The following is a 27,543-nucleotide window of genomic DNA, read 5'->3' on the forward strand; positions in this document are numbered from 1 at the left end:
ATTGAAAAGATCTTCAAGTCATATAGACGGGTCTAAATGCCTTTCTTCTGCTATAGACGTCTGATCTCTTTTGTGAAGCGCTATTTGTCCTGATAGCTGTCATTCACAAGTCGTTCCTCCAATCGAAGGTGTGAATTCAGCACCGCGGGGGTGCTGGAACTGGACAGCGACTGCCCACTCTTTTCCGCTCGTGGAGACGCAATGGTCCCTGGGAAACTGAGTTTTTTGCTGCTTCTAAACAAAGGCCACGCGAGGAAAAACTACAAATGGCCGAATCTCCGGATTTATAATGCATAATATTCATAAAACAAGTTATGGGTGGCCAACTTCGCCGTGGAGAGGTCAGGACGCGCATCTGGTAAGCCTATACGCGTGCTACTCGCTTTCATACATTTGATTCTTTATTCTGAGGCTTGGAAGCTTCGCTAGCAATAAGCTAATATGTTTATTTTCATAACTGTGCAGTGTTCGACCGCATCTCAGTGAATGTACAGTAATCCGTACAGTACTGGGGGAATAAACATAAATTAGTTTGTTGACGCTCCGAAGTTCGCGCAAAAGCTTCGGGGAGCTTGTTTACGCTGTTCAGAAACGAAACCAACATACACGCTGATAAAAAATCAAAATATGAAATATGAAAGAGACAGGCGAGGTCTCTCAATCTCTACACGATGCAGAATAGACATAAATGAAACGATATGAAGCTGGAGATTGTGGATTCTATTTTAGATTGTGATAGACCAGATATTTTTTATAATTTTATGCATGTTGCTATTGTGTAATATGACTTATTCTCTTTCAAAGACTGTTCAGAAAACCCACACACAAAAAAGCACATTGTATTGAGATGGTTCATCATATGTGAAACAACATAAATAATACTATTTGTCACAAACAGCAGCTTTTTATGTAACTTCTGAGTGTTTTCTGTCAAATAATATACAGAGATCACATTATTCCATACTGCAAGTGTGCAAAAGATGACTTCATACTTATTTAGACAAAAATTTTATACAAAAATGGTATTATTCCTTCCTTCAGTTGGAATAGAATAACTTTTGCATAGATTAGGATAGAAAGAAATTTCTGTTTTCCTCTAATAGCTGACAGTTGGAAGAATCACAAGACATTGGTCTGAAGTTGCCAGCCCCTTCAATGCCTGAGTTATACCATTTCAAACTTCAGTTTACACAAATAAAATAAAAAAGCGCCTTGTTTTTTTCCCTATTTATTATAACACAGACAGCATATATTGTCATTTTTATCAATTTCAACAGTGTTTTATGTAATTTCAAAGGGTTTCCTTTGAAATTATACCAAACTTTCTGAGCTTACACTGTAGCATTAGTATAGGCAGGCATTCAAAATTAGGTAGGAAAATGAAAAACGGAAATCCCCAAAATAGCATTTGTGCTTAAGAGGTGTCTTATAATTTCATGTAGCTTGTTTTCCTCCTTTAGGCCGTTACAACCTTAGCATGCCTCACTTGTCCTGTGCTTCGTGTGGATATTCACGAGAGGCGTCTTTGCCAGAACTTCAAAAGAGTGGTTACTGGCCTGGTAACATCCCTGCAAGTGCACTGTTCACAACAGATGTGCTTGTCTCATTTCAAGAGATGAAAATGGCATCACCAGGGATGTCTTTTCAAGCATTTGTTAAAATGTTTGATGAGAAAACAATTCTCTTTGGTAGAGTAAGTATTTTGTTTTGTTTTTAATTATTATAATTTTTTTCATCATTAACCATTGCCAAGTAAAATTACTATTTTCTTTGGACGAAGTAGAAACCTTTGCATGTATAGATTTAGCTATTAATATATTTAATGTACTGAGATTTTAATACATTATGATTCTCAATTTAGCTTTATAACCAAAACAAGTAGTTCATTTTCAATGTGAAAATGATTGCTTTTCTGTAGACTTTGCTAACTTTATATGAAATGTTAAACAGACTATCCTTTATGACTATCCCTTTTGAGTCTTTGGAGATTAATTTAAAAGAATATCAGTACTTTCAGTACTACATATAATAAAACATATCACCCAGTAAAACACCGGTATTACCTGTTCTTAATTTCAGAGTGGAAAAATATCGGCCATTGCCTTCAGCTGCAGTTTCAATGAATGGGTTGCAGCAAGATATGCAGTGGAAAAGATGTGTCAGGAGGAGTTTTTCACTTGTCTAGCATGCACTCCGGACATGTTAGCTGTATCTGTTGATGGCAATCGCAAACACTATCGCTTTAAAAACAAAGCAAGGTACTCATCTGTTTGTAAATTAAAGTGATTTTCTTAATTTTGAATGATGTGTTAATATAACTTCCGAATGTTTTCCTCATTAGCACAGAGAAAAGGGCATTACTTGACCAACTTTTTATACAGAGTGATGTGGATGTGTACTGATCACGTAAGTATTATGATTGGCAAATATTACTGTTTAACTTGATTTCACAGCTTTTCGCAAATAATTTTACACATTTCTTGAAGTAAAATGTATTTCTTAGAAAAAAATTTAACAGACCCAGAAGATATCGATATGATGCCCTCTGACAACATATGTATGTTTTGACTACTTAAGATGTTTGTGTTCATTGTTTTGAAATTAGCTAGGATTGAAGCATTTGGAGATTGTGTAGTTTAAGAACATAATATAACAGTAAACAGTTAATATGTACAACACATGGTGGGATAGATTTGGTTGTTTGAAGCATTAATAATTTTTTGAGAAATCTATAAACTTATCTTAATGTTCTGTAAATATTTCATCTTTTTTGTTGATCAGGTGTAAAGTTATGTCACATTTAGAGTGGTCTACAGTATTTAGCAGTGTATCTTTTGAGCTTTTAAAAAATGTGTGTAATTTATATGATCCAGGTGTCGGGAAGAGGATTATGTGGTGCATCACACTGGACAGCAGCAAAAGAACTGGCCAAGAAATCAAGCAGCAAACTGGATGAGGAGGGATTAGAGATCGCTGTCTGTCGCCATGGCGTTCTCCTTATGGCCTTAAATATGTTTCGAGGGGAAATTTTTGCTTACCCACTTTTTCTTGCAGACATGTCACAGGGGAGCATCAAATTCTTCTGTTCAGATGTAGCCTGTATTTCCAAGCACTTCCCCGAGCTGCAGTCTTTACTGGACATGCATCCTTTTCTGTCAGTGATGCATGCCAAAGCACACTATTGGAAATGTGAGGTACATTGCCATGTGTTTTAAGTATGTTATTCTAAGAAATAATATAAAATATACATAAAAAATTTGAGTGCATTGTTTTTGTCGGATTTGAAAACTTGTTAGGTCAAGTATAGTGGGGCCTACCAGGAAGGAGCTGGGTCAACTATTGGTGAGGAAGTGGAGCAGGCGAACAGCTTCCTATCTAGAATTGCTGTTACAAGCAAATACATGTCAAAATCAGGTATGTTGAATAAGGTATGATTTTATGCAGAATGCCTTTTGTTATGTACACATGTCTCATTACATGTTCTACTATTTCTGTTATAGGCCGAGCAGACATGATTACAATGCAAGCCATGTTGTGGATTAAGCGGAAGATTCTCAATTTGGGACAAGCTCTGGTTAACAGATATGTAAAGGTATTACTTTCTTATCAGTCAAATATTGCAGTTGGGATTTGTAGGTTTTACTACTTGATACATATATATTAGTGCTCTAATATAATTAAATATTTTTAAGAAAAAATATACGTTTGAACATAATGCACAAGTGCAGTTAAACCTGAATCTGACATTCTTTATCTAAATGATGTAATTTTGTCCCATAATTTACCGTTTTAAAGGACGAGATATAGCAGTGGCTGGCGCGGGATGCTAGAGTGGTGGGGGATGGGGGTGGGGGATGGGGTGGTTTGCTTTATCTTCTTCTTTGGAATTTTCGGTGTATTGCGCACCACATAACGCCGCCAACTGTTTATATGTATGTATTTAACTGTTTATGTATGATACAAAGTTAGTACCGTCCCAAGCTTGTGTATTCCTTTATTCCTTTGCTTTATTTATTTATTTATTTATTCCAAACATCCAATTTCTCTTATTTTTTTCTTTATCCTTACCTTTTAAGTTCTTTATCATTTTAATTATTATTACATGTTCAACGGTCCTGCAATATGTTTACCTATTTGGTATATACGGTTTCAACGGCATCAACATAAACAAACATTAATGCGCGTGAGCGCTTTTGTGGACCTAACTTAACTTCCGGTAGACTCCAAATAGAATCAATAACAACAGCCAAGTCCCTCTAGAGTAGAAATTTTTTGATAACAAACAAAATGTGTTTTCTGTGTGGATCAGGCGGACTTAATGAAAATGCTAATTCATTCTTTGCCAGCAGGAGATGTTTTAAAGCATAGACATAAAGCGCGAGAAATAGAGGTTTCCCCAGTAACAGCTGTAAACAAAGCAGAGCTACGCTCATACGCTGCTATCAGGCATATAACATGCAAATCTTCTTTCAGAAATACAGCGATATAAAAACACCCGTGCCTCGTTTTGATATTTAAACATAAATGTAAGGAATTATTATTAAACGTGTGGTATGTTACGTAATGTTACGTTACTCATGTTTATTTAACGAAGCCTTTTTGAAAATCGATCAGTTTTAAAATTGTGGCGAGTCTCCAAAAATAAATAAATGTATGGGAAACACATCCCGCAGCACAACCACCTGAGCCCAACTTCAGTCTACTCATCACCTTGGCTTTAACTGCGTTTGTAGATGGCACCGCAGCCAGACCGATATACACAACACAGACCGGAAGTTAACTTAGGTCCAGGCGCGTGCGCCCGATGAAACCGTCTATAGTGATGCATTTAGTCCTGCGTGCCCAAATGATAATCTATTTAAAATCACCTCATCTTTCCTATATCTTCCAAAATGTTATATATTTTTTTAAACTGATGAATTAGAACCCAGAGCCTTAGAAATTAGAGCCTCTCCTTGAACTGTCACCTTATCGTGGTGGAGAGGTTTGAGTACCCGAATGATCCTGGGAGCTATGTTGTCTGGGGCTATATGCTCCTGGTAGGGTCTCCCAAGGCAAACAGGTCCTTGGTGACGGGCCAGACTAAGAACAGTTCACAAAACCCCTTATGGCAAAATTAAAATCAAGGACCGTGACGTCGCCCGGCATGGCGCAGCCGGGGCCCCACCCTGGAGCCAGGCCCGGGGTTGGGGCTCGTATGCGAGCGCCTGGTGGCCGGGCCTTCCCCCATGGGGTCCGGCCGGGCTTTGCCCGAAGGAGTGACGTGGGGCCGCCCTCCTGTGGGCTCACCACCTGCAGGAGGGAGCGTAAGGGGCCGGTGCATAGTGGATCGGGCGACAGTCGTAGGCGAGACCCCCGACGACCCGATCTCTGGACACGGAATCTGGCTTTAGGGACGTGGAATGTCACCTCGTTGGCGGGGAAGGAGCCTGAGCTTGTGCGGGAGGTCGAGAGGTACCGACTAGAGATAGTCGGGCTCACCTCAACGCACAGCTTGGGCTCTGGAACCACACTTCTTGAGAGAGGCTGGACTCTCTACCACTCTGGAGTTGCCCATGGTGAGAGGCGGAGGGCTGGAGTGGGTTTGCTAATAGCCCCCCAGCTCAGCCGCCATGTGTTGGAGTTTACCCCGGTGAACGAGAGGGTCGCTTCCCTGCGCCTTCGAGTCGGGGATAGGTCTCTCACTGTCGTTTGTGCCTACGGGCCGAACGGCAGTGCGGACTACCCGGCATTCTTGGAGTCTCTGGGAGGGGTGCTGGAAAGTGCTCTGACTGGAGACTCCGTCGTTCTACTGGGGGACTTCAACGCTCACGTGGGCAGTGACAGTGACACCTGGAGGGGCGTGATTGGGAGGAACGGCCCCCCTGACCTGAACCCGAGCGGTGTTCTGTTATTGGATTTCTGTGCTAACCACGGTTTGTCCATAACGAACACCATGTTCAAGCATAAGGGTGTCCATCAGTGCACGTGGCACCAGGACACCCTTGGCCGGAGGTCGATGATCGACTTTGTGGTCGTGTCATCAGACCTTCGGCCATATGTCTTGGACACTCGGGTGAAGAGAGGGGCGGAGCTGTCAACTGATCACCACCTGGTGGTGAGTTGGATCCGATGGCGGGGGAGGAAGCTGGACAGACTCGGCAGACCCAAACGTACTGTGAGGGTCTGTTGGGAACGTTTGGCCGAGCCCCCTGTCAGAGAGATCTTCAACTCCCACCTCCGGCAGAGCTTCGACCGGATCCCGAGGGAGTCTGGAGATATTGAGTCCGAGTGGACCATGTTCTCCACCTCCATTGTCGCTGCGGCTGCTCGGAGCTGTGGCTGTAAGGTCTCCGGTGCCTGTCGAGGCGGCAATCCCCGAACCTGGTGGTGGACACCGGAAGTAAGGGATGCTGTCAAGCTGAAGAAGGAGTCCTATCGGGCCTGGATGGCTTGTGGGACTCCGGAGGCAGCTGACAGGTACCGGCAGGCCAAGCGGACTGCAGCCCGGGTAGTCGTGGAGGCAAAAACTCGGGCCTGGGAGGAGTTCGGTGAGGCCATGGAGAAAGACTATCGGTTGGCCTCGAAGAGATTCTGGCAAACTGTTCGACGCCTCAGGAGGGGGAAGCAGTGCCCTACCAACACTGTTTACAGTAGAGATGGGCACCTGTTGACCTCAACTGGGGATATCGTCGGGCGGTGGAAGGAATACTTCGAGGATCTTCTCAATCCCACCGACTTGTGTTCCGTTGAGGAAGCAGTGGCTGGGGACTCGGAGGAGCACTCGTCCATCACCCGGGCTGAAGTCATCGAGGTAGTTAAAAAGCTCCTCGGTGGCAAGGCACCGGGGGTGGACGAGATCCGCCCCGAGTACCTCAAGTCTCTGGATGTTGTGGGGCTGTCTTGGCTGGCACGCCTCTGCAACATCGCATGGCGGTTGGGGACAGTACCTCTGGACTGGCAGACCGGGGTGGTGGTCCCTCTTTTCAAGAAGGGGGACCGGAGAGTGTGTTCCAACTATAGGGGGATCACACTTCTCAGCCTCCCTGGGAAAGTCTATGCCAGGGTACTGGAGAGGAGAATTCGGCCGATAGTGGAACCTCGGATTCAGGAGGAACAGTGTGGTTTTCGTCCCAGTCGTGGAACACTGGACCAGCTCTATACCCTTTCCAGGGTGCTGGAGGGTTCATGGGAGTTTGGCCAACCAGTCCACATGTGTTTTGTGGACTTGGAGAAGGCATTCGACCGTGTTCCTCGCGACATCCTGTGGAGGGTGCTCCGGGAGTATGGGGTCGGCGGCTCCCTACTTAGGGCTGTTCGGTCCCTGTACGACCGGAGCAAGAGCTTGGTTCGCATTGCCGGCAGTAAGTCAGACGTGTTCCCGGTGCATGTTGGACTCCGTTAGGGCTGCCCTTTGTCACCGGTTCTGTTCATAATTTTTATGGACAGAATTTCTAGGCGCAGCCAAGGGCCGGAGAGTGTCCGGTTTGGGGACCATACGATTTCATCGCTGCTTTTTGCGGATGATGTTGTCGTGTTGGCATCCTCAGACCAGGACCTTCAGTGTGCATTGGGACGGTTTGCAGCCGAGTGTGAATCGGCTGGGATGAAAATCTTCACCTCCAAGTCCGAGGCCATGGTTCTCAGTCGGAAAAGGGTGGATTGCCCACTTCAGGTTGGTGGAGAGTTCCTGCCTCAAGTGGAGGAGTTCAGGTATCTTGGAGTCTTGTTCACGAGTGAGGGAAGGATGGAACGTGAGATTGACAGACGGATCAGTGCAGCTTCTGCAGTAATGCGGTCGCTGTACCGGTCTTTCGTGGTGAAGAAGGAGCTGAGCTGTAAGGCAAAGCTCTCGATTTACCAGTCAATCTACGTTCCTACTCTCACCTATGGTCATGAGCTGTGGGTCATGACCGAAAGGACAAGATCCCGGATACAGGCGGCCGAAATGAGCTTTCTCCGTCGGGTGGCTGGGCGCTCCCTTAGAGATAGGGTGAGAAGCTCGGTCACTCGGGAGGATCTCAGAGTAGAGCCGTTGCTCCTCCACATCGAGAGGAGCCAGCTGAGGTGGCTCGGGCATCTATTTCGGATGCCTCCTGGACGCCTTCCCAGGGAGGTGTTCCAGGCACGTCTCACCGGGAGGAGACCCCGGGGAAGACCTAGGACACGCTGGAGGGACTATGTCTCCCGGCTGGCCTGGGAACGCCTCGGGGTCCCCCCGGAAGAGCTGGAAGAAGTGGCTAGGGAGAGGGAAGTCTGGGCGTCTCTGCTTAGACTGTTGCCCCCGCGACCCGGCCCCGGATAAGCGGAAGATGATGGATGGATGGATGGATGGATGAATTAGGGATTACTTCTTTAATTTAATTATTTATTTATTGTTGTAATACAGTATTTTAAATGTCTTAATTATAAACCAACAATTATAATTTTACTCCGTAAAAATATCATTTTTTATTGTCTGTATGAGTTTCACAGTATTTTTTTGATTGGCCAACATAATAAGAACCAGATGTAAAAGCACGTTAATCTGATAATATTTTACAGACAACATTAATGAGCTGATTATTAATTTATTAATGTCCCTGGCATCAGATGTAAAAAAAGGCCTAAAGTGCAAATAGCAGTAATAATAATAATAATAATAATAATAATAATAATAATACATTACGCATGTACAAATCAAATAATTAACGACATAAGTGTAACTGGGCATCTCCAAACTACAAATAAAAAATAAATAAATAAATTGTTTCATTGTTTTAATATTTCATATATATATACACATACACACACACACACACACACACACACAGAGAGAGAGAGAGAGAATACATAGTTGGTCTACACAATAATTTAATTATGCATCATAAAAACGCAAAGGTTTATATAATATATAAACACAAGTGCTGTGGATTTGAAAGTTTAGGAGTGGCTGAAGGTAGCCTATATAACCAGATAAAAGTCTTTACAGAAAATATGAAATAGGGGATTTATAGACAAAAATTACATTTATGCATAAAAACTGACCTAGGAAAACTAATCAATTTAATATTTATTCCTTACCAGAGCTTTAGAAAACTGCAGGACGTTTAGGCTATTATTCTAGGCTCATTTGCTTTATGCATCTTTTTCTGACGCATAAGGCACGCAGTTAAAATCAATGGAGTTCCCTGATCGTCGAGATAGTGACGCCTAGGGGTAACTTCAGCGTCGCAGTTGTGAAGCGGAAGGCACTTGACCATGCTTCAGTTTTTGAGCCTTGGCAGTGAGAATGGGTTGACAGAGCTAATATTAAATTTTCTAAGACACTTTTTGTGTATAGAAAGGGTCTATGCTATCATGCATTATGTTGTGATTTACACCTGAGAAGACAAAGGCCTGCATAATGAGCTGCATAATGAGCCTCTCAGTCAGGTGTGTGACTGAGAGGGAAAAGTTACAAGAAAGAGTGTGAGGACAAAATAAATCTATATATTTTTATGCTTGTAGTTTATTTAGAATATGATTATCCAACAAAATAGTTTAATATTCACTTGTGAGTGCAGTTAAACAGTTTATTAGGAACAATCAAAGCTGACTTTCAAAGCATAATTACTCCAGTAACACACTGATTTGCACTGACAAAAACAAACAAACAGAAATACTTGTTTAAGCAACTTCATTTATTTATTTATTTGTTTGTTTTCAAGTTTAAAAAAAAATTATCTTATAGTTTCACCCATTCAACCATTCAATTTGTGTCTCAGTGAGAAGAGAACAAGTCTCACTGAAATAGTTAAAAAGCATTCCATTAATTAAGAACTAATTGTACAATACAAAAATAGACATTAATAAACTTTAAAATTTAATTTATTATATAAAGACAAAAGAAAACGTTATGTTCTGTTTGAACTTTTTGTTAAATTAAAAACAATTAATGAATAAATGAAATATTAAATACATCAATAAATAGTTAATATTAGAAACAAATTTACAACAACAACATAAAACACTCAATTAGTAAATCATCGACATAAAAATACATGAATGGATTCCTAAGTAAAACTGTACATTTCAAAATGTAAAAAATGCAATTTAAAAAGAGAAAAAAATAAATGGATTTACAAACATAATTAGGATGCAGGTCTAATCAGGATTAAGGGGTATTATGTTTCCCATTTGCCTTTCAATTTCCCTGCTGTTTTTCCTATTTTCTAGTACGTAAATTTGACTAGTCATTTGGCTTCTCATTTTAGCCTCTCTATTTAGCAATGAATAAAGTGAGATGGGAAAAACAAGTTATATTTTGAGCTTGTGAAATGATCTATTAACAATTCCTTTATATTTTCTTTATATATATTATCATTGAGTTTGTCCTGTGTACATCAGTATCTGGTTTGGTTCAGCTACAAAATCGGACATCAGAAGACTACAGAGACTGCTAAAACAATTATTGGTACTCCCCTGCCCACCCTTCAAAAACTGTATACATCCAGAGTGAAGAAAAGGGCTCAGAAAATCACTCTGGATCCTTTTCATCCAAGTTACTCCATCTTTGAACTTTTGCCATCTGACCGGAGCTTCAGAGCTGCAAATACCAGAACAGTCAGGCACAAGAACAGTTTCTTCCCCCAGGCAATCTACCTCATGAACAGTTAAATGTTCCCCACTTATACAATAAAAATGTGCAATATCCTTATATTTACCGTATTTTTCGGACTATGAGTCGCACCTGAGTATAAGTCGCATCAGTCCAAAAATACGTTGTGATGAGGTAAAAAAAACATATATAAGTCGCACTGGAGTATAAGTTGCATTTATTTAGAACCAAGAACCAAGAGAAAACATTACCATCTACAGCCTCGAGAGGGCGCTCTATGTCTTCAGTGTAGACTACAGGAGCACTGAGACGCATAGAGCGCCCTCTGGTTGTTGCAGACGGTAATGTTTTCTCTTGGTTCATTTCTCTTAGTTGATTTCTTTTGGTTCATGTCAAATTAATTTTGATAAATTAGTCGCATCTGACTATAAGTCGCAGGACCAGCCAAACTATGAAAAAAAAAAAGCAACTTATAGTCCGGAAAATACGGTATTTGTTACTCCTCCATCCTAGAAAATTCATGCATCTTACTCAGTTTTATTCCATCATCCATAGCACAACTGTTTATGCAATCTATTTATTTGCTTCTTATTTGGTTGTCTCTGGTCACTGAAAGCTTATGTCACTGAAACAAATTGAAATGGAATTTGAATTTGTCTTAGTTTTTCTTCAAAACTATACGGTAAAATGACTTGTAAATGGATACAGTGAATGAATGAACACAGGGTCACTCTGAATAAATATCAATAAGACAGAATGAGCAAATCTATAAAGGAAAGATTTTTATGAATGCTTGAAAATGAGGCATGGTGCAATAGCAAGTATGGACTTTGATGTTTGTTTTTCAAAAAAAAAAAAAAATATTCCATACTATTTATATGAACTTTCATTAGATTGGGTTGTTCAATTGAGCAGACACAACTTTTTCTAAAATTTTAGACATAAATGAAATAGGCCTATATTTTGCCAGTACACTAGGATCTAGTTTTTGTTTCTTAATAAGAGGCTTAGTAAACACCAGCTTGATTGGTTTTGGGACGTGACCTAAAGATAACGATGAGTTAATAATATTGAGAAGAGGTTCTTCAGCTACAGGTAACAACTCTTTCAGTAATTTAGTGGGTACAGGATCTAATAAACATGTTGTTGGTTTAGATGCATTGATAAGTTTATTTAGCTCTTCCTGTCCTATAGTTGTAAGTTTATCTTTGGGTGCGATGGATGAAACTGAAGTATTAAATGCTGTAGAATCTACATTCGCGATTATATTTCTAATGTTATCTATTTTATCAGTGAAAAAATCATAAAGTCATTACTATTAAACGTTGATGGAATATTTAAATCAGGTGGCATCTGGTTATTTGTTAATTTAGCCACTGTGCTAAATAAAAACCGTGAATTATTTTGGTTATTTTCAATGAGTTTGTGGATAAGCTCTGCCCTGGCAGTTTTTAGAGCCTGTCTATAGCTGGACATACTGTTTTTCTACGCAATTCAAAAAACTGTCTTTGGGTTATCATCCTCAGAGCAACGGTCAGTCCGAGCGTGCCAACCAAGATTTGGATAGAATGTTGCGATGTTTGGTCTCAAAGAATCCTTCATCCTGGAGCCAGCAGCTCTGCTTTCTACTAACAACATTCAGCTCCGTTCCATTTCCAACAAGTTAGCTCCTAAATTGATTGGCCCGTTCACTGTCACCAAAATCATTAGTCTGGTAACAGTCTGCCTCAAACTTCCTAGGTGTATGGGAGGATTCATCCCACCTTTCATGTATCCAAAATTAAACCTGTGTTTTACTACCGCATTAATCCGCCTACCCCGGTCCCTTCCCGCCATGACTCGTAGATGGGGAACCAACTTATTCTGTAAATCGTTTTCTGGAATTGAGACGTAAGGGACGAGGATTCCAGTACTTGGTGGACTGGGAAGGTTATGGTCCGGAGGAGAGGAGTTGGGTTCCTGCTAGGGACATACTGGATCACTCCATTATTGATGATTACAATCGACAGGTAGGATCATCAGGTAATGCCAGGAGGCGTTCCTAGGGGGTAGGGAACTGTCACGGTTGGTAGAACTGTCGTCTCTGTTGATCACTATGTGGGTGGAGTTATGTGTATCTCTGATTGTTTCATGTGAGCGTCATCAGCTACAGCTGCCACTCATTACCTGCAATTGCCTCACAAGCAATTGCAAGTGAATAATAATTTAATAAGATGCATAAATGAACAGTAGTAAACCAGCATGACAACGGGATGGAGAGAGATGAAGTCACAGGTGGCCAGGAAGTTGCGGTGAGATGAGACAGCAGGAGAGCGTGACGCAGGAACTCAGATGGGCAATCCAGTGGAGAGGACAGTGGATGGGGTTCCAGTGGTGAAGTGATCCAGCGTGGTGAGAAAAACAGACTGAAACAAGGACAAGAACCAGGCATGTACACAGGGAGCTTCAAACAACGATCTGACAAACACAAGACGAAAGGAAGGGCAATAAACGGGGAGCAGCTATAGCTGAAGATGCTCAAATTAAACAATCAGTGCAGACGAGAGAGACACATAACTCCACCCACATAGTGATCAACAGAGACAACGGTTCTACCAACCATGACAGTTCCCTCCCCCCTAGGGATGCCTCCTGGCAATCCCTGATGATACAAGAATAATACAAGGAGAAAAATACTCTTCTGAATCAATTAAAGAACAGATCCCAACAATTAGCTATGACAGCTGACTGAATGGTAGGGCTGGGAATTGATTCCAAAAAGAATAGATTCCTCGATTCCGAGGCATTGGGAACCTTTGGAATCGATTCCATCAAGGGGGAATTAACTCCTCATTCAGAGTCTTTTTCAGTTCAACAAAGCTTGTCTATGGGAGTCTCTCAAACAGAAGGCTACATCCAACAAAGGCTGCACAAATATAAATTCATGAAAATAAACAGAATTTTTTTAGGATGTAGGCTTTCATTTCAGAAGCACAATTCACCTAAGCCATAATTACAACAGTTGTGAGATAAAAGATTAATAAAGACGATTCAGAGATTATTTCATGGTGGAACTGGATTGTCCACAATGACAATGACACATGACAGAATAGATCATGACGTCACTGAGAGTCTTGATCTTATTACCATCTAAAATATCTATTTTTAAAAAACATTTCTATCAGCCAATGATAATTATGACTAATACGTCACGAGCATAGATCAGTGGATGAGAGCGCATCTGATAAACCATGAGCTCCATCAGTCATTAATGTTCTGGTTATTTTGTTTCAGTGTACGGTTTGTTAATATTGTGCAAAGTATACAAAGTAAACTTCATCATTCAACTGAACTGTGTACATTTATTTTAGACACTTCATGTCTTATTAATGCGATAAATGCATGTCTCTGCTGAGCTGGCCTATGACTAATTTCACGGGCAAAGCTGAAAAAAACTAACATTTTTGTATCAACATTTTATTTTTTTCAGCTTCATATTATAAGGATACATTATACGACCTATCCTACAGTCATCATGGTGAGATTAGGTTCCTTTTAATTTAAAAACAAAAAACAAAACAACAACAACAACAAAAAAAAGAATTGGAAAAGAATCGAAAAACAACACTGATGAATCGATTCTTGGAATCGATTCCTGGACAACGAATTGGAATCGGAATCGATTTTCAAAAAAATTGTGGAATCTAACAGCCCTACTGAATGGATATCAAACAGTCCTCTTCTTTATGCACATCTTTTAACTATGTTCACTTTTCACTCACTAAATGTTGACTTTTATTTCTTATACTAATTTTTACATATTACCTTTCATGCAAAGCCTCTCATATGCAAATTGCTTTGAGACTGAAATTAATACTGATTTCCCATTCGGCCTTTGCATGCAATATAATGCTCTTCATTCAAATAGATGTACACAGGATGGAAATACTCATTAAGGATGCATATATCTCCAGGATGTCTGTTAATAAGTGCATATTATTATTATTATTAATAATATTATTATTCATAAAAAGGTTTTTTTTTTTTTTTTTTTTGCATTTTTGATGTCCAGAACTAAATAACAGTGTTTGTGGTAAAGATTATTCATTACGTTTAGGTTACTTTTTTTTTTTTTTAAGTCTGACTAACATTACAGTTTAGAACAATAATACAAATGTGCCACTCTATATTTTAATAAGGACTAAAAACAATGGCAAAATTACAGTACAATGGCTTGACTTAAGAAAAATTTAGGGGTGGTTTTCTGGACAAAAATTAAGCCTAGACATAGAATGTTTCTTAAGTCATGCCATTGTACTGTAATTTTGCCATTGTTTTTAGTCCTTATTAAAATATAATCTTGTATAAATACAAGCCAACACAAGAAGTAACTAGACCAAGATCCCAACTAAACCAAACACTGATCACCACAGTGGTGACTTCAAAGGAATCAAGTATCAACATTTAAACTAGGGGTGCTCCGATCACGATCGGCCGATCGTTATGCGTATCTCGTCAGTAAAGCCGGTTTTCTAATCAGCGGTTAATTCCATCAGGTGCGTGATTTCACATAGAGCAGCTGTTACTACACAGAGCCGTTGTTAACTGAGAAGATGGGCCAATAAACGCTGAAAATTAACGTGATTTGCGCATCTTCTCTATTAACAACGGCTCTGTGTAGTAACAGCTGCTCTATGTGAAATCACCTGATGGAATTAACAGCTGATTAGAGAACCGGCTTTACTGACGAGATACGCATAACGATCGGCCGATCGTGATCGGAGCACCCCTAATTTAAACCTCTGTTAATTCTCAATAAGAGCTTCTCTAGATGTCTGACAGAAATAAAGTCACAAAATCTTGTAAGGAGGATCTGTGAACGTCTATATCGGATGTACAGAAGACTTAAAAAACATTTAAAAAAAAGATGTCATAAAAACATTCTGTCTCCTCAGTGGATGTCTTTTCAATGCCTGCAAAGACATAAAAAGACGTCCACTGGATGTAACTTTGCCCAGTGGACTAGGTTGATGTTAAAATACGCAATATAGTAATTTTCACGTAAAAGTTCCTTTAAAAACAAACAAAAATGTTAAATACATGTGACTTTATGCCACAAGACTCCTAACGTATTAATATATAATTAACACTGGATTTATTTAACATGCATTATATACCATGTGTTGAGTTCAGTCTAAAATGCATCGAGTAAAGAAGGTAATATACAAGACTTGGTATGTCCTTGTGCTTTGGACACAAACTTTCAATAATAAAAAAAGTTATTTGACCCGTGTTATGGTCTTTTATGGTCTTTATTTAAACTATTTGAATAATATAAAGTCATGGCCTGTTGGTTAGAGAGTTTGATTCCTAACCCTAGGGTTGTGGGTTCGAAACTTGGGCTGGCAATACCACAACTTAGGTGCCCTTGAGTAAGGCACCGAAGTCCCAACTGCTCCCTGGGTGCCGCAGCATAAATGATGAACACTGCTCCAGGTGTGTGTTCAATCTGTGTGTGTATGTGTGTGTGTGTGCACTTTGGATGGGTTAAATCTAGAGCATGAATTCTGAGTATGGGTCACCATACTTGGCTGAATCTCATGTCACTTTAAAATTGTGTATGCTTTTAGATAATAGGCCTTGTGTTCAGTAAACAAAAAATATTTTGTTCTGATATTTTTTTAGGTTAACATGACTATTTATGTTGTGACAACTTGTGATAAAGTTATTATTTTAAGTTGGGTGGACTTTAGTCACCGTTTCTTAAGTTAGCGTTTGTGATAAGTTGCCTAATTTTTTTAAGTTGACGCAACTTTTTTTTTTTTTTTACAGTGTAATAATAATAATATGCACTTATTAACAGACATCCTGGAGATATACACATCCTTTATGAGCATTGAGTATTTCCATCCTGTGTACAGCTATTTGAATGCAGAGCATTATATTGCATGCAAAGGCAGAATGGAAAATCAGTATTAATTTCAGTCTCAAAGCAATTTGCATATGAGAGGCTTTGCATGAAAGGTAATATGTAAAAATTAGTATAAGAAATAAAAGTCAACATTTAGTGAGTGAAAAGTGAACATAGTTAAAAGATGTGCATAAAGAAGGTGACTGTTTGATATTCATTCAGTCAGCTGTAGCAGCTAATTGTTGGGATCTGTTCTTTAATTGATTCAGAACAGTTTTTTTTTCTTCTTGTATTATAGAAGAGAAAGTTTGCTTGTGATCAGAAAAATAAGGTGTTTCTACTTTTTCAAGTTCCATGCACATTTTAGATTCATCACCAATGGACAGACTCTTTCATATGCTATTTTTGCTTTCAGGTGAGTGTGTAGGCCTATTTTGTATTGTTATTTTGTTTGTCAGTAACATACACTACCATTTAAAAGTTTGGAATCAGTGAGATTTAGAACGTTTTATTTTATTTTTTTAAGTCCCTGTTTATCAAGGCTGCATTTATTTGATCCAATACACAGATTCAATATAAATTAATATGTCAAACGATGGTTTTCTGCTTTAATATATTATTTATCACACAATCCTTCAGGAATCATTCTAATATTCTAATTTTTATCAATGTGGGAAACATTTGTGATGCTTAATATTTTGTGGAACCTGTGATGCTTTTTAATCAGGATTCTTTGATGAATTAAAAGTTAAAAAGAACAGCATTTGTTAAATAAAGAAATCTTGGTAACTCTTTTGAGACCAATCCTCACTATTAACTAGTTGAATAGCATGCCTATTCTGTCTGTCACTGTAAATCTGCTTTGACACAGTCATTACTGGATAATGCATGCTGAATAAAAGTATTATTTTTTAATTTATTTTAATTTGAAAAAAAAAAAATAATAAACATTTACTGACCCCAAACTTTTGAACAGTATTGTATATTGTTTCTGTAAAATATTTCCATTATATATATATATATATATATATATATATATATATATATATATATATATATATATATATATATATATATATATATAAATCATCAGTTTAGCCTAATTGGATATGAATATTAAAAGGTAAGCTCAGATGTTTTATCAAGCTATTATTGTTTGATTCATATGTACTGCAGTAGACCATTTGACAAAAAATACTGTATGCTGGGGTTCAGTCAGTGTTTTCCGCTTGACAGAGTAAAATATGGAACATGTTTGATTCATTAGTTTTGTCTTGGCCACAACATTTACTCTTGGGAACATGATAATATTTTGTGGCCACAAGATCATTTTGTTGAGACGAAAGTAACTCTATGTTGTGGCCACGCAATGCTTTTTTTTTTTTTACAGAATCCCTAACCTGTAAGTCTACCTAGAGAAAAATAAGCAGTAATAAACAGTAATTTATTCACTCCTAAGAGCAACAAATGCAGAATAAACTGTAAGCTGTCATGCACTCAGTCGTGTAGCGTGACTGATGCTTAACAGACTGAACTTACCGTATGCAAAAGCTATGGAAGAAACATCTTTTTGAAGCTTTAAATCAATTGAACCAAGATGATAATGATCTGGTCAAAACTGTGTAACTACAACAAAAACTCAGTTTTGACCAGATCATTGTTGAATCTGGAACAATCTCTGTGCGTAACGGTCAAGTCAGGAAAACTATACTGGATGCCCATGATCTTCTGAGCCTTAGACGGCACTGCATCACATACAGGAATGCTACTGTAATGGAAATCATAACATGGGCTCAGGAATACTTCCAGAAAAAAAAAAAACGGGGAACATAATACACTGTACCATTAGCCACTGCCGGCTAAAACTATATAGGTCAAAAAAGAAGCCAAATCTAAACATGATCCAAAAGCGCAGGCGTTTTCTCTCATTTGTTTCTCTCATTTGAAATGGACTGTGGCAAAGTGGAAAACTGTTCTATGGTCAGCCTGCAGTCCAGATCTTTCACCCTTAGAAAACATTTGGCTCATCATAAAGAGGAAGATGCGACAAAGAAGACCTAAGACAGTTGAGCAACTAGAAGCCTGTATTAGACAAGAATGGGACAACATTCCTATTCCTAAACTTGAGAAACTTGTCTCCTCAGTCGCCAGACGTTTGCAGACTGTTATGAAAAGAAGAAGGGAATGACACACAGTAGTAAACATGGCCTTGTCCCAACTTTGAGATAAAAATGAACTTACTTTTCCCTTAAAATGATATATTTTCTCAGTTTAAGCATTTGATATGTCATCTATGTTGTATTCTGGAAAAAAAACTTTGAAATTTGAAACTTCCACATCATTGCATTCTCTTTTTATTCACAATTTTTGCAGTGTTCCAACTTTTTTGAAATCGGGTTTGTATGTATGTATGTACAGTATGTATGTATGTGTGTGTGTGTGTGTGTGTATATATATATATATATATATATATATATATATATATATAATGATAGGTCTATTTTATAAGATAGAGACGGAATATCAACCAAAAAAAAAAAAAATCCAGAAAAAAAGACATTATATAAAAGTTAGAAATTGATTTGCATTTCAGTGAGTGAAATAAGTATTTGACCCCTACCGATCCCCTACCGAGATCCCCTACCGATCCCACAGATTAGTCCTGTCAAGTAACTCCTAATGTCAGCAAAAGTAATTGTCAACAAATGTCAGAGACAAGATTGCAGATCTTCACAAGGCTTGCATGGGCTACAAGACAATCAGCAAGTATCTTATGAGAAGGTGACACCTGTTGGTGTGATTATTCGGAAATGGAAGAAATACAAAACAACCATCAACTGGCCTTGGTCTGGAGCTCTGTGCAAGATCGCACCTCATAGGGTAAGGATAAACATGAGAAATATGAGGGATCAGCCCGGAACTTTAATGGAAGGAGTTTAAGTCAGTAAGGACAACAGTCATCAAGCAAAACATTCGTAACAGACTATGCTGAAATGGACTGAAATCCTTTAGTGACCACAAGGTTACACTGCTCAAGAAGGCACATATGCAGACCCATTTAAAGTTTGCCAAAGAACATCTAAATGAAAAGTGCTGTGGCCAGATGAAAAAAAAAAATTAGCTCTTTGGCTTTAACTCGACTCGCATGACTTGGAGGAAAAGAAATGCTGACTATGACCCCAAGAACACCATCCCTAAAGTCAATGACAGAGGTGGAAACATTATGTTATGGGGGTGTTTTTCTGCTAAGGGTACTAGACGACTTCGCATTGAGGGGCAAATGAACTGGCCATGTACTGTAAAATTTTGGATGGAAAGCTCCATCCCTCAGCTAGAACACCGAAGATGGGTCATGGATTAGTCTATCAGCATGACAATGACCCAAGACATACCACCAAGGAAACAAAGGAGTGGCTCAAGAAGAAGCACATTTAGGTCATGGAGTGACCTAGCCAATCTGCAGACCTCAATCCTATAGAAAATCTGTGAAGGGAGCTGAAACTTTGAGTTATCAAATGACAGCCAAGAAACCTTAAAGGGGTTATATGATGTTGCTAAAGAGAAAATTAAGTGTATTTGGTGTAATGCAGGGTTGTGCCAGTTCATACTTAAAAAGAACTAGCTCAAAGTTCAGTTCACATATCTAAAAACGAACTAGTTCACGTTCATTTGTTAAATTCTTTTTAAGATAGGCCACTATCTTACTCAATAGAACCTCTTTACCATCCATTACCAGCTGCAAATCACTGCCACTCCAAAACTAATCAAAATTATTGTACCAATAAACAAGAGACAATTATTATAGCCAGGAGAAAAATAATGTTGAGATATAGAATATATTTACTAAAATCCTAACAAATAGGCTATGCTATGTACAAAAAATCAGATGAGCCCATAATATGAACGGTTAAGCATTTTCCTCCCATAGAAAACCATTATAAGAACGCTTAATGTGGCTTAATGCAGATTAGAATGTCCTCTTATTATGTCGAAATAACGAGATATCGATACTAGGCTACTGTGTCCTCCGTGGTCTCCTTTTTGATCAGCGGAAACTATTTTTCTGACTGTCCAGCGTATTTGAAAAGGTTAAGCAAACTTTCCTGTCTTCTTGACATTTTTCCCCTGCGTGAAACGATCGAGGCTAACAGCAATCTCAACTAGTACAACAAGCGCGCAAGTCATGTGTCACAAACATTGAACACTACACAAACAGTAATTTTTTTTTTCATTTAGGCAATTAATTTTAGTGACACAGGAGGTGCCGGATCCAATGTCTGAGGTGACGGAACATGTTCCGGCTCAAATTAAACCCTGGTAAAACCTGACTTTTCAAATGAGCGTGAACGTGAACTGCATGTGCTGTTCATTCCTGCCAGAGTGAGCGCCGCTCTCGTTCACATTCATTGTATGAAAAGTGATTCATTCAGTTCAGCGTTCGGCGAAAATATGAACGCGTTCAGTGAATGTCGTTCATTGAACGCGTTCATGCACAACACTGGTGTAATGAAATGTGTTTATGCAGCTTATGGTTCAAAAAAGTAATTATTCACCACATAATGTAAATTAGGAGGGGGCAGCTGTGGCCTAACGGTTAGAGAGTTGGACTTGTAACCTGAAGGTCACAGATTCAAGTCTCTGTGATTGCAGGAGTTGTAGATGGGGAGGGGTGAATGAAAAGCGCTCTCAGAGGAATCCACCAGGTAGGGGCTGTGATCCAGGGAATGAAAGAACTACTCTTTTTCCTACAATAAAAGTGCCAGTGCCTCCTGGGTGTTGGTCTTCAAACAAAAAGGAAAACATAATAAAACTAGAAAAAAAAGTTTGTTGAGACAAACTTTAAGTTGGCTTGAGAAAGCCTGACCAGAAAGTTTGAAGAAGTTTAAAGAAGTTAGAAGTTTATAGTTTAAAGTTAGATTGATAGATTAGTTGAAAGAAAAAAGATATATTAGTTAGAAAGAATGACAGATAGATTAGTTAGAAAGAATGATATAGATTAGCTCAAATGAAAGAATGATAGATAGATTAGTTTGACAGAAAGAATGCATGCGACTAACATGTTTCTAGCATGATTAGCAAGTTACTAGCATGTTGTTAGCATTACTAGCATGTCGCTACCATGTTTGTAGTATGACTAGCATGTTGTTAGCATGTTTCTAGCATGATTAGCATGTGAATAGCATGTTTTTAGCATGACTAGCATGTCGCTACCTTGTTTCTACCATGTTTATAGCATGATTAACATGATGTTAGCATGTTGCTAGCATTTTTATAGTATGATTAGTAAGTTACTAGCATGTGGTTAGCATGACTAGCATGTTGCTGGCATGTTTCTAGCATGACTAGCATGCGACTAGCATGTTGCTGGCATGTTTCTAACATGATTAGCATGCTAATAACATGTTGCTAGCATTTTGTTATCATGACTAACATGTTGCTAGTATATTTCTAGCATGATTAGCATCTGACTAGCACGTTGCTAACATGTTTCTAGTATGATTAGCATTTTGTAAGCATGTGACTAGCATGATTACCATGCGACTAGCATGATTTTAGGATGATTAGCATGCGACTATAATGTCGCTTGCATGTTTCTAGCATGATTAACATGTTTCTAGCATGACTAGCATGCAACTAGCATGATTTTAGCATGAAAAGCATGATTCTAACATGTTTCTAGCATGATTAACATGCGGCTAGCATGTTGCTAGCATGTTTCTAACATGATTAGCATGTTACTAGTATGTTGCTACCATGTTTCTAACATGACTAGCATGCAACTAGCATTTTGCTAGCATGTTTCTAGTATTATTAGCATGTTGCTAGCATGTTTCTAGCATGATTAGCATGTTGCTGGCATGTCGCTAACATGTTTCTAGCATGATTAGCATGCAACTAGTATGTTGCTACCATGATTAGCATGCGACTAGCATGTTTGCTAACATGTTGCTACCATGTCACTACCATGTTTCTAACATGATTAACATGTTTCTAGCATGACTAGCATGCAACTAGCTTGTTTCTAGCATTTTTAACATGTTGCTAGCATTTTTCTAGCATGACTAGCATGTCGTCAACATGTCTCTAGCATGATTAGCATGTTGCTAGCATGTTTCTAGCATGACTAACATGCGACTAGCATGTTGCTAGCATGATTTTAGCATGATTGACATGTTGTTACCAGGTTTCTAGCATGACTAGCATGTGCATAGCATGTCGCTAGGATGATTTTAGTATAATAGCATGTTGCTAACATGTTTCTAGCATAATTAGCATGTTGCTAGCATGTTTCTAGCATGTTTTAGCATGATTAGCATGTTGCTAGCATGTTTCTAGCATGGCTAGCATGCGACTAGCATGTTGCTAGCATTATATTTGCATGATTAGCATATTATTAGGACAGATAGACAGATAGATTTACCATAGTTTACCATGATTTACCATAGTTTACCATGATTTACTATAGTTTACCATGATTTACCATGTTCAAGTATGATTTACTGATTCTAGCATTATTTAGCATAGTTTACCATGATTTACCACGATTTACCGTAGTTTACCATGATTTACTATAGTATACCACAATTTACCATGTTCAAGTATGATTTATTGATTCTAGCATGATTTACCATAGTTTACCATGATTTACCACAATTTACTATAGTTTACCATGATTTACTATAGCATACCACGATTTGCCATGTTCAAGTATAATTTACTGATTCTAGCCTGATTTATCATAGTTTAGCATGATTTACAATAGTTTACCATTATTTACTATAGTATACCATGATTTACAATGTTCAAGTATGATTTACTATGATTCTAGCATGATTTACAATAGTTTACCACGATTTACCATAGTTTACCACGATTTACCATAGTTTACCATGATTTACCACAATTTACCAAAGTTTACCATGATTTACTATAGTATACCACGATTTACCATGTTCAAGTATGATTTACTGATTCTAGCATGATTTATCATAGTTTACCATGATTTACCATAGTTTACCATTATTTACCACGATTTACCATAGTTTACCATAGTTTACCATGATTTACCATGATTTACCATAGTTTACCATTATTTACCACGATTTACCATAGTTTACCATGATTTACCATGTTCAAGTATGATTTACTGATTCTAGCATGATTTATCATAGTTTACCATGATTTATGATCTATGATAGATAGATAGATAGATAGATAGAAATAGTCAGATAGATAGATAGATAGATAGATAGATGAATTAGTCAGATAGATAGATAGATAGATAGAGTTAGTCAGATAGATAGATAGATTAGATGAATTTGAATGAGTTTAAATCGATTAGCATCAAAGCTTGATTGAGTCTAATGGGATTTGGAGCTTGGGTCATCTGAACATCCGGTCAATGAAAGTCTATGGGCATTTTTATGATTTTTAATATTCATTTTTAAGAAAACCGTAACTAAAACCAGTCTGAAAAGATATAGCACACCGAGTCAGAACAGTATGAAGGTCTGACCCGAGTTTGGAGTATGTAGCTTGAACAGTCTAGGAGGAGTAGGAGTCCAAAAAATTTTCCGCCCAGAAAAATAAGAAGAAGAAGAAGAAGAAGAAGAAGAAGAAATTTAAATAGGATTTCAGTAAGTTAGCTTTCTCAAGCCAACTTAATAATCTACTCCCCAGCCCTCTACTGGGTGATGGAGTGGTCCTCCATGCTCAGAAGTGCAGTCCTTAACCCTCATCACTCTCTGATGGAGAATGTGAGACATCAAGCACCTGTAGGAGGCAATGGAATCATGCAAAAGCAAGATGTGTTTACAATAATCACCTCCTCTGTTTCTTTACTGCTGGGCAAAGTCCTTGATAGTGTCACTGAAAAGACCACCGTTCAAGATGGGGGCATCAAGAAAGCAAAAAAAGATATGACCTCCCTCATCTTTAACCACAGATGAACCCAGTGGGTGAGGAGAGAGCCCACTGCAATGTATCATAACAATCCCTGAGAATGGGAACAAGATACTGCACCTTGAATTTACATTATGGGGAACGCTATCAGCGTCAAGTCAAGTCAAGTCACCTTTATTTATATAGCGCTTTATACAAAATACATTGCGTCAAAGCAAATGAACAACATTCATTAGGAAAACAGTGTGTCAATAATGCAAAATGACAGTTAAAGGCAGTTCATCATTGAATTCAGTGATGTCATCTCTGTTCAGTTAAATAGTGTCTGTGCATTTATTTGCAATCAAGTCAACGATATCGCTGTAGATGAAGTGACTCCAACTAAGCAAACCAGAGGCGACAGCGGCAAGGAACCGAAACTCCATCGGTGACAGAATGGAGAAAAAAACCTTGGGAGAAACCAGGCTCAGTTGGGGGCCAGTTCTCCTCTGACCAGACGAAAACCAGTAGTTCAATTCCAGGCTGCAGCAAAGTCAGATTGTGCAGAAGAATCATCTGTTTCCTGTGGTCTTGTCCTGGTGGTCCTCTGAGACAAGTTCTTTGCAGGGAATCTGTATCTGGGGCTCTAGTTGTCCTGGTCTCCACTGTCTTTCAGGGCAGTAGAGGTCCTTTCTAGGTGCTGATCCACCATCTGGTCTGGATACGTACTGGATCCGGGTGACTGCAGTGACCTTCTGATCTGGATACAGACTGGATCTGGTGGCTACGGTGACCTCGGAATAAGAGAGAAACAGACAAATATTAGCATAGATGCCATTCTTCTAATGATGTAGCAAGTACAATGGGTGTTATGGGAAGTGTTCCCAGTTCCGGTTTACCTAATTAATGCAGCCTAAAAATCCTTTAACGGATTTGGATATTAAAAGCACATTAGTATGTTATGCGTGACCGGTGTCTTAAGCACATGTGCAAACACAACAATTCTCTTGGTCAACAACATGCTATGAAATCATTACCTGGGAGTATTGCCATTAAAAACACACACAGAAAATATATTCCATTGCCAAGTCAATGTGGAGCATAATAAAAAAAAAAAAAACACATGACAGGTAATCAAGTTGCAGAAACAAACCAAAGATTTATAGAAGCATTTGTAAAATGGTAGGGTTACCTCACCAATGAATCATGTTATTTGGTGATTCTCCCACCTTAAAAATTCCAAATAGAACCATGGATTCACGTGTGTTCCTGCACACTCTTACATTCTGTTTCTCTCAACAGGATTCTGTTCGTTCACTGGAAGCACATTACGTGACTATGTTCTCATACAGGAACAGAAGACTTGGGACGAAGCACAGGATTATTGCAGAAGGACTCACATTGACTTAGCCACAGTTCAGAGTACTGAAGACTCTGCAAATCTACGAGAAGCAGTTTATAAAATGAGTAACATGGCCTGGATTGGACTGTACAATGACATTAATAGCTGGCGGTGGTCTTATCAGGATGAGAAAATTACATTCCAGAATTGGGAAACTGGGGAACCAGACAACATTGGCGGACATGAGGAATGTGCTTCGATATATTATACCAGCACATGGATTGATGTGCGTTGCACTAAACTATTTCCTTTTTTTTGCTATACAGGTAAGAAAATGATAGCAACATGTGTTCATAATGTGGAAATTCTGAACAGACTTTGCAGTAACAGATTTTTTTAAAATACACTCACTAGGTATAATACTTAAGATAATTTATAACTTCGGTAGGGCTACCTCTGAATTATTCCCGAAAAACTCTGATGATGACGAAAACCTTTATTGCCCCGAGGGGAATTTGTTTTGCACTCAAGGGAGCCACATTTAACATTAACACAGATAACATAAAGGATACAGTAAAAAGTAAAACAAAACAAACAACAACACAGCAATGGTGTTGACATACAAACACAAATTGAGGGTATACTGATCTGCGAGATTGGAGATGCTTTTAACCTCAGATCCAGTAATTTTCCTGACCATTTTAGTCACCTTTTTTGAGCATATTCCTGTTCTGGACAGAAAGAGAACTTATACTCCTCCACAGTCTCAATAACTGTCCCTTGAATAGTAACAGGTTGCAGTGGAGGGGGCCTTTTCCTTAAATCGATCACCATTTCTTTTGTTTTTGAAATATTTAAAATTAATGAATTTTGACTGCACCATTAATGAAATTGGTCAACCTCAGTCCTATAGTCCTGTTCATTATCGGTTAAAAAAACCAACTAGGGCAGCATCATCTGCAAACTTAATCAGTGAACAGTTAGAATGGTGACTGACACAATCATTAGTATATAAAATAAATAACAATGGTGATAAAACACATTCCCAAAGCCAGGTAGGGAAAGACTGTCATCATTCACTGTACGATTCAACCAAGTCTCACTGAAACATAACAGACAACTATCTCTGTATTCATACCGGTATTGCGTAGAGGCATGGAGTTCATCTAATTTGTTCCTTAGCGATCTCACATTAGAGAGGAACATGGTTGGTAGTGGGGGTATAGATCCTCTTGCACGAACGCGGCGTTTAATTCCTCCTCTCGAGCCACGCTTCCTCTTTGTCCTGACAAATCGCTGTTCAGGTGGACATAGGCATTCCCAGGGAAAATCCCGTTATCCTGAATGGCTCAGCGTTTGACAGAAGTAGAGAGAGTAGAGTGATCGCCAGAAAGAGTTCCAAGTAAGCCATGTTACCGTCCATTGTTTACATCCAATTGCAGACGTTTACACTCGCGATATTCAAATACACAACTTGACACCGTGGGACCGTAATTAATAAACAAACAAAAAACTAGAAAAACTGGAAGAGAAATAAAAGAAAAAACAACGTATACTAACAAACATTGACCAAACAATCAGAGCTCCCGTGTGCGTGTCAGCCACTGAGCAGCGCCACCTCCATTATAAGTTTTGAAAAGAGTCATCTATTTTACCTTGCAAAACTGAAAGAATTTGTAATTCGGTAATGTAAGGCCTGTATATTAAGGTTACTGCTTCACTTTTTGTGTTTTCACACTCACAGTATTTCTGTTATTTCGCTGTACAGAGAATAAAGTCACTATGTTAGTGAGTATTTCATTTAAAATCCCTAATTCAATAAATTCCTTAACAGGAGTTATTACAAAGTTGATCATCATCAAAGTTAATGGT

The 27,543-nt window shown here is 38.7% G+C and overlaps 1 protein-coding gene across 1 annotated transcript; it reads left to right on the forward strand.

Annotated features, from left to right (window-relative positions):
• The first annotated feature begins 1,471 nt into the window (after positions 1–1,471).
• LOC113048080 (uncharacterized) lies at positions 1,472–26,665 on the forward strand. Its single transcript, XM_026209587.1, has 7 exons — positions 1,472–1,693; positions 2,080–2,258; positions 2,342–2,406; positions 2,874–3,194; positions 3,297–3,414; positions 3,501–3,592; positions 25,632–26,665. Exons 2-7 carry the CDS (start codon positions 2,219–2,221, stop codon positions 25,737–25,739), a joined length of 744 nt encoding a protein of 247 aa, XP_026065372.1. The 5' UTR covers positions 1,472–1,693; positions 2,080–2,218; the 3' UTR covers positions 25,740–26,665.
• The last annotated feature ends 878 nt before the right edge of the window (positions 26,666–27,543 follow it).

The sequence above is a fragment of the Carassius auratus genome, chromosome 29 (genome assembly GCF_003368295.1).
Source record: "Carassius auratus strain Wakin chromosome 29, ASM336829v1, whole genome shotgun sequence".
NCBI lineage: Eukaryota > Metazoa > Chordata > Actinopteri > Cypriniformes > Cyprinidae > Carassius > Carassius auratus.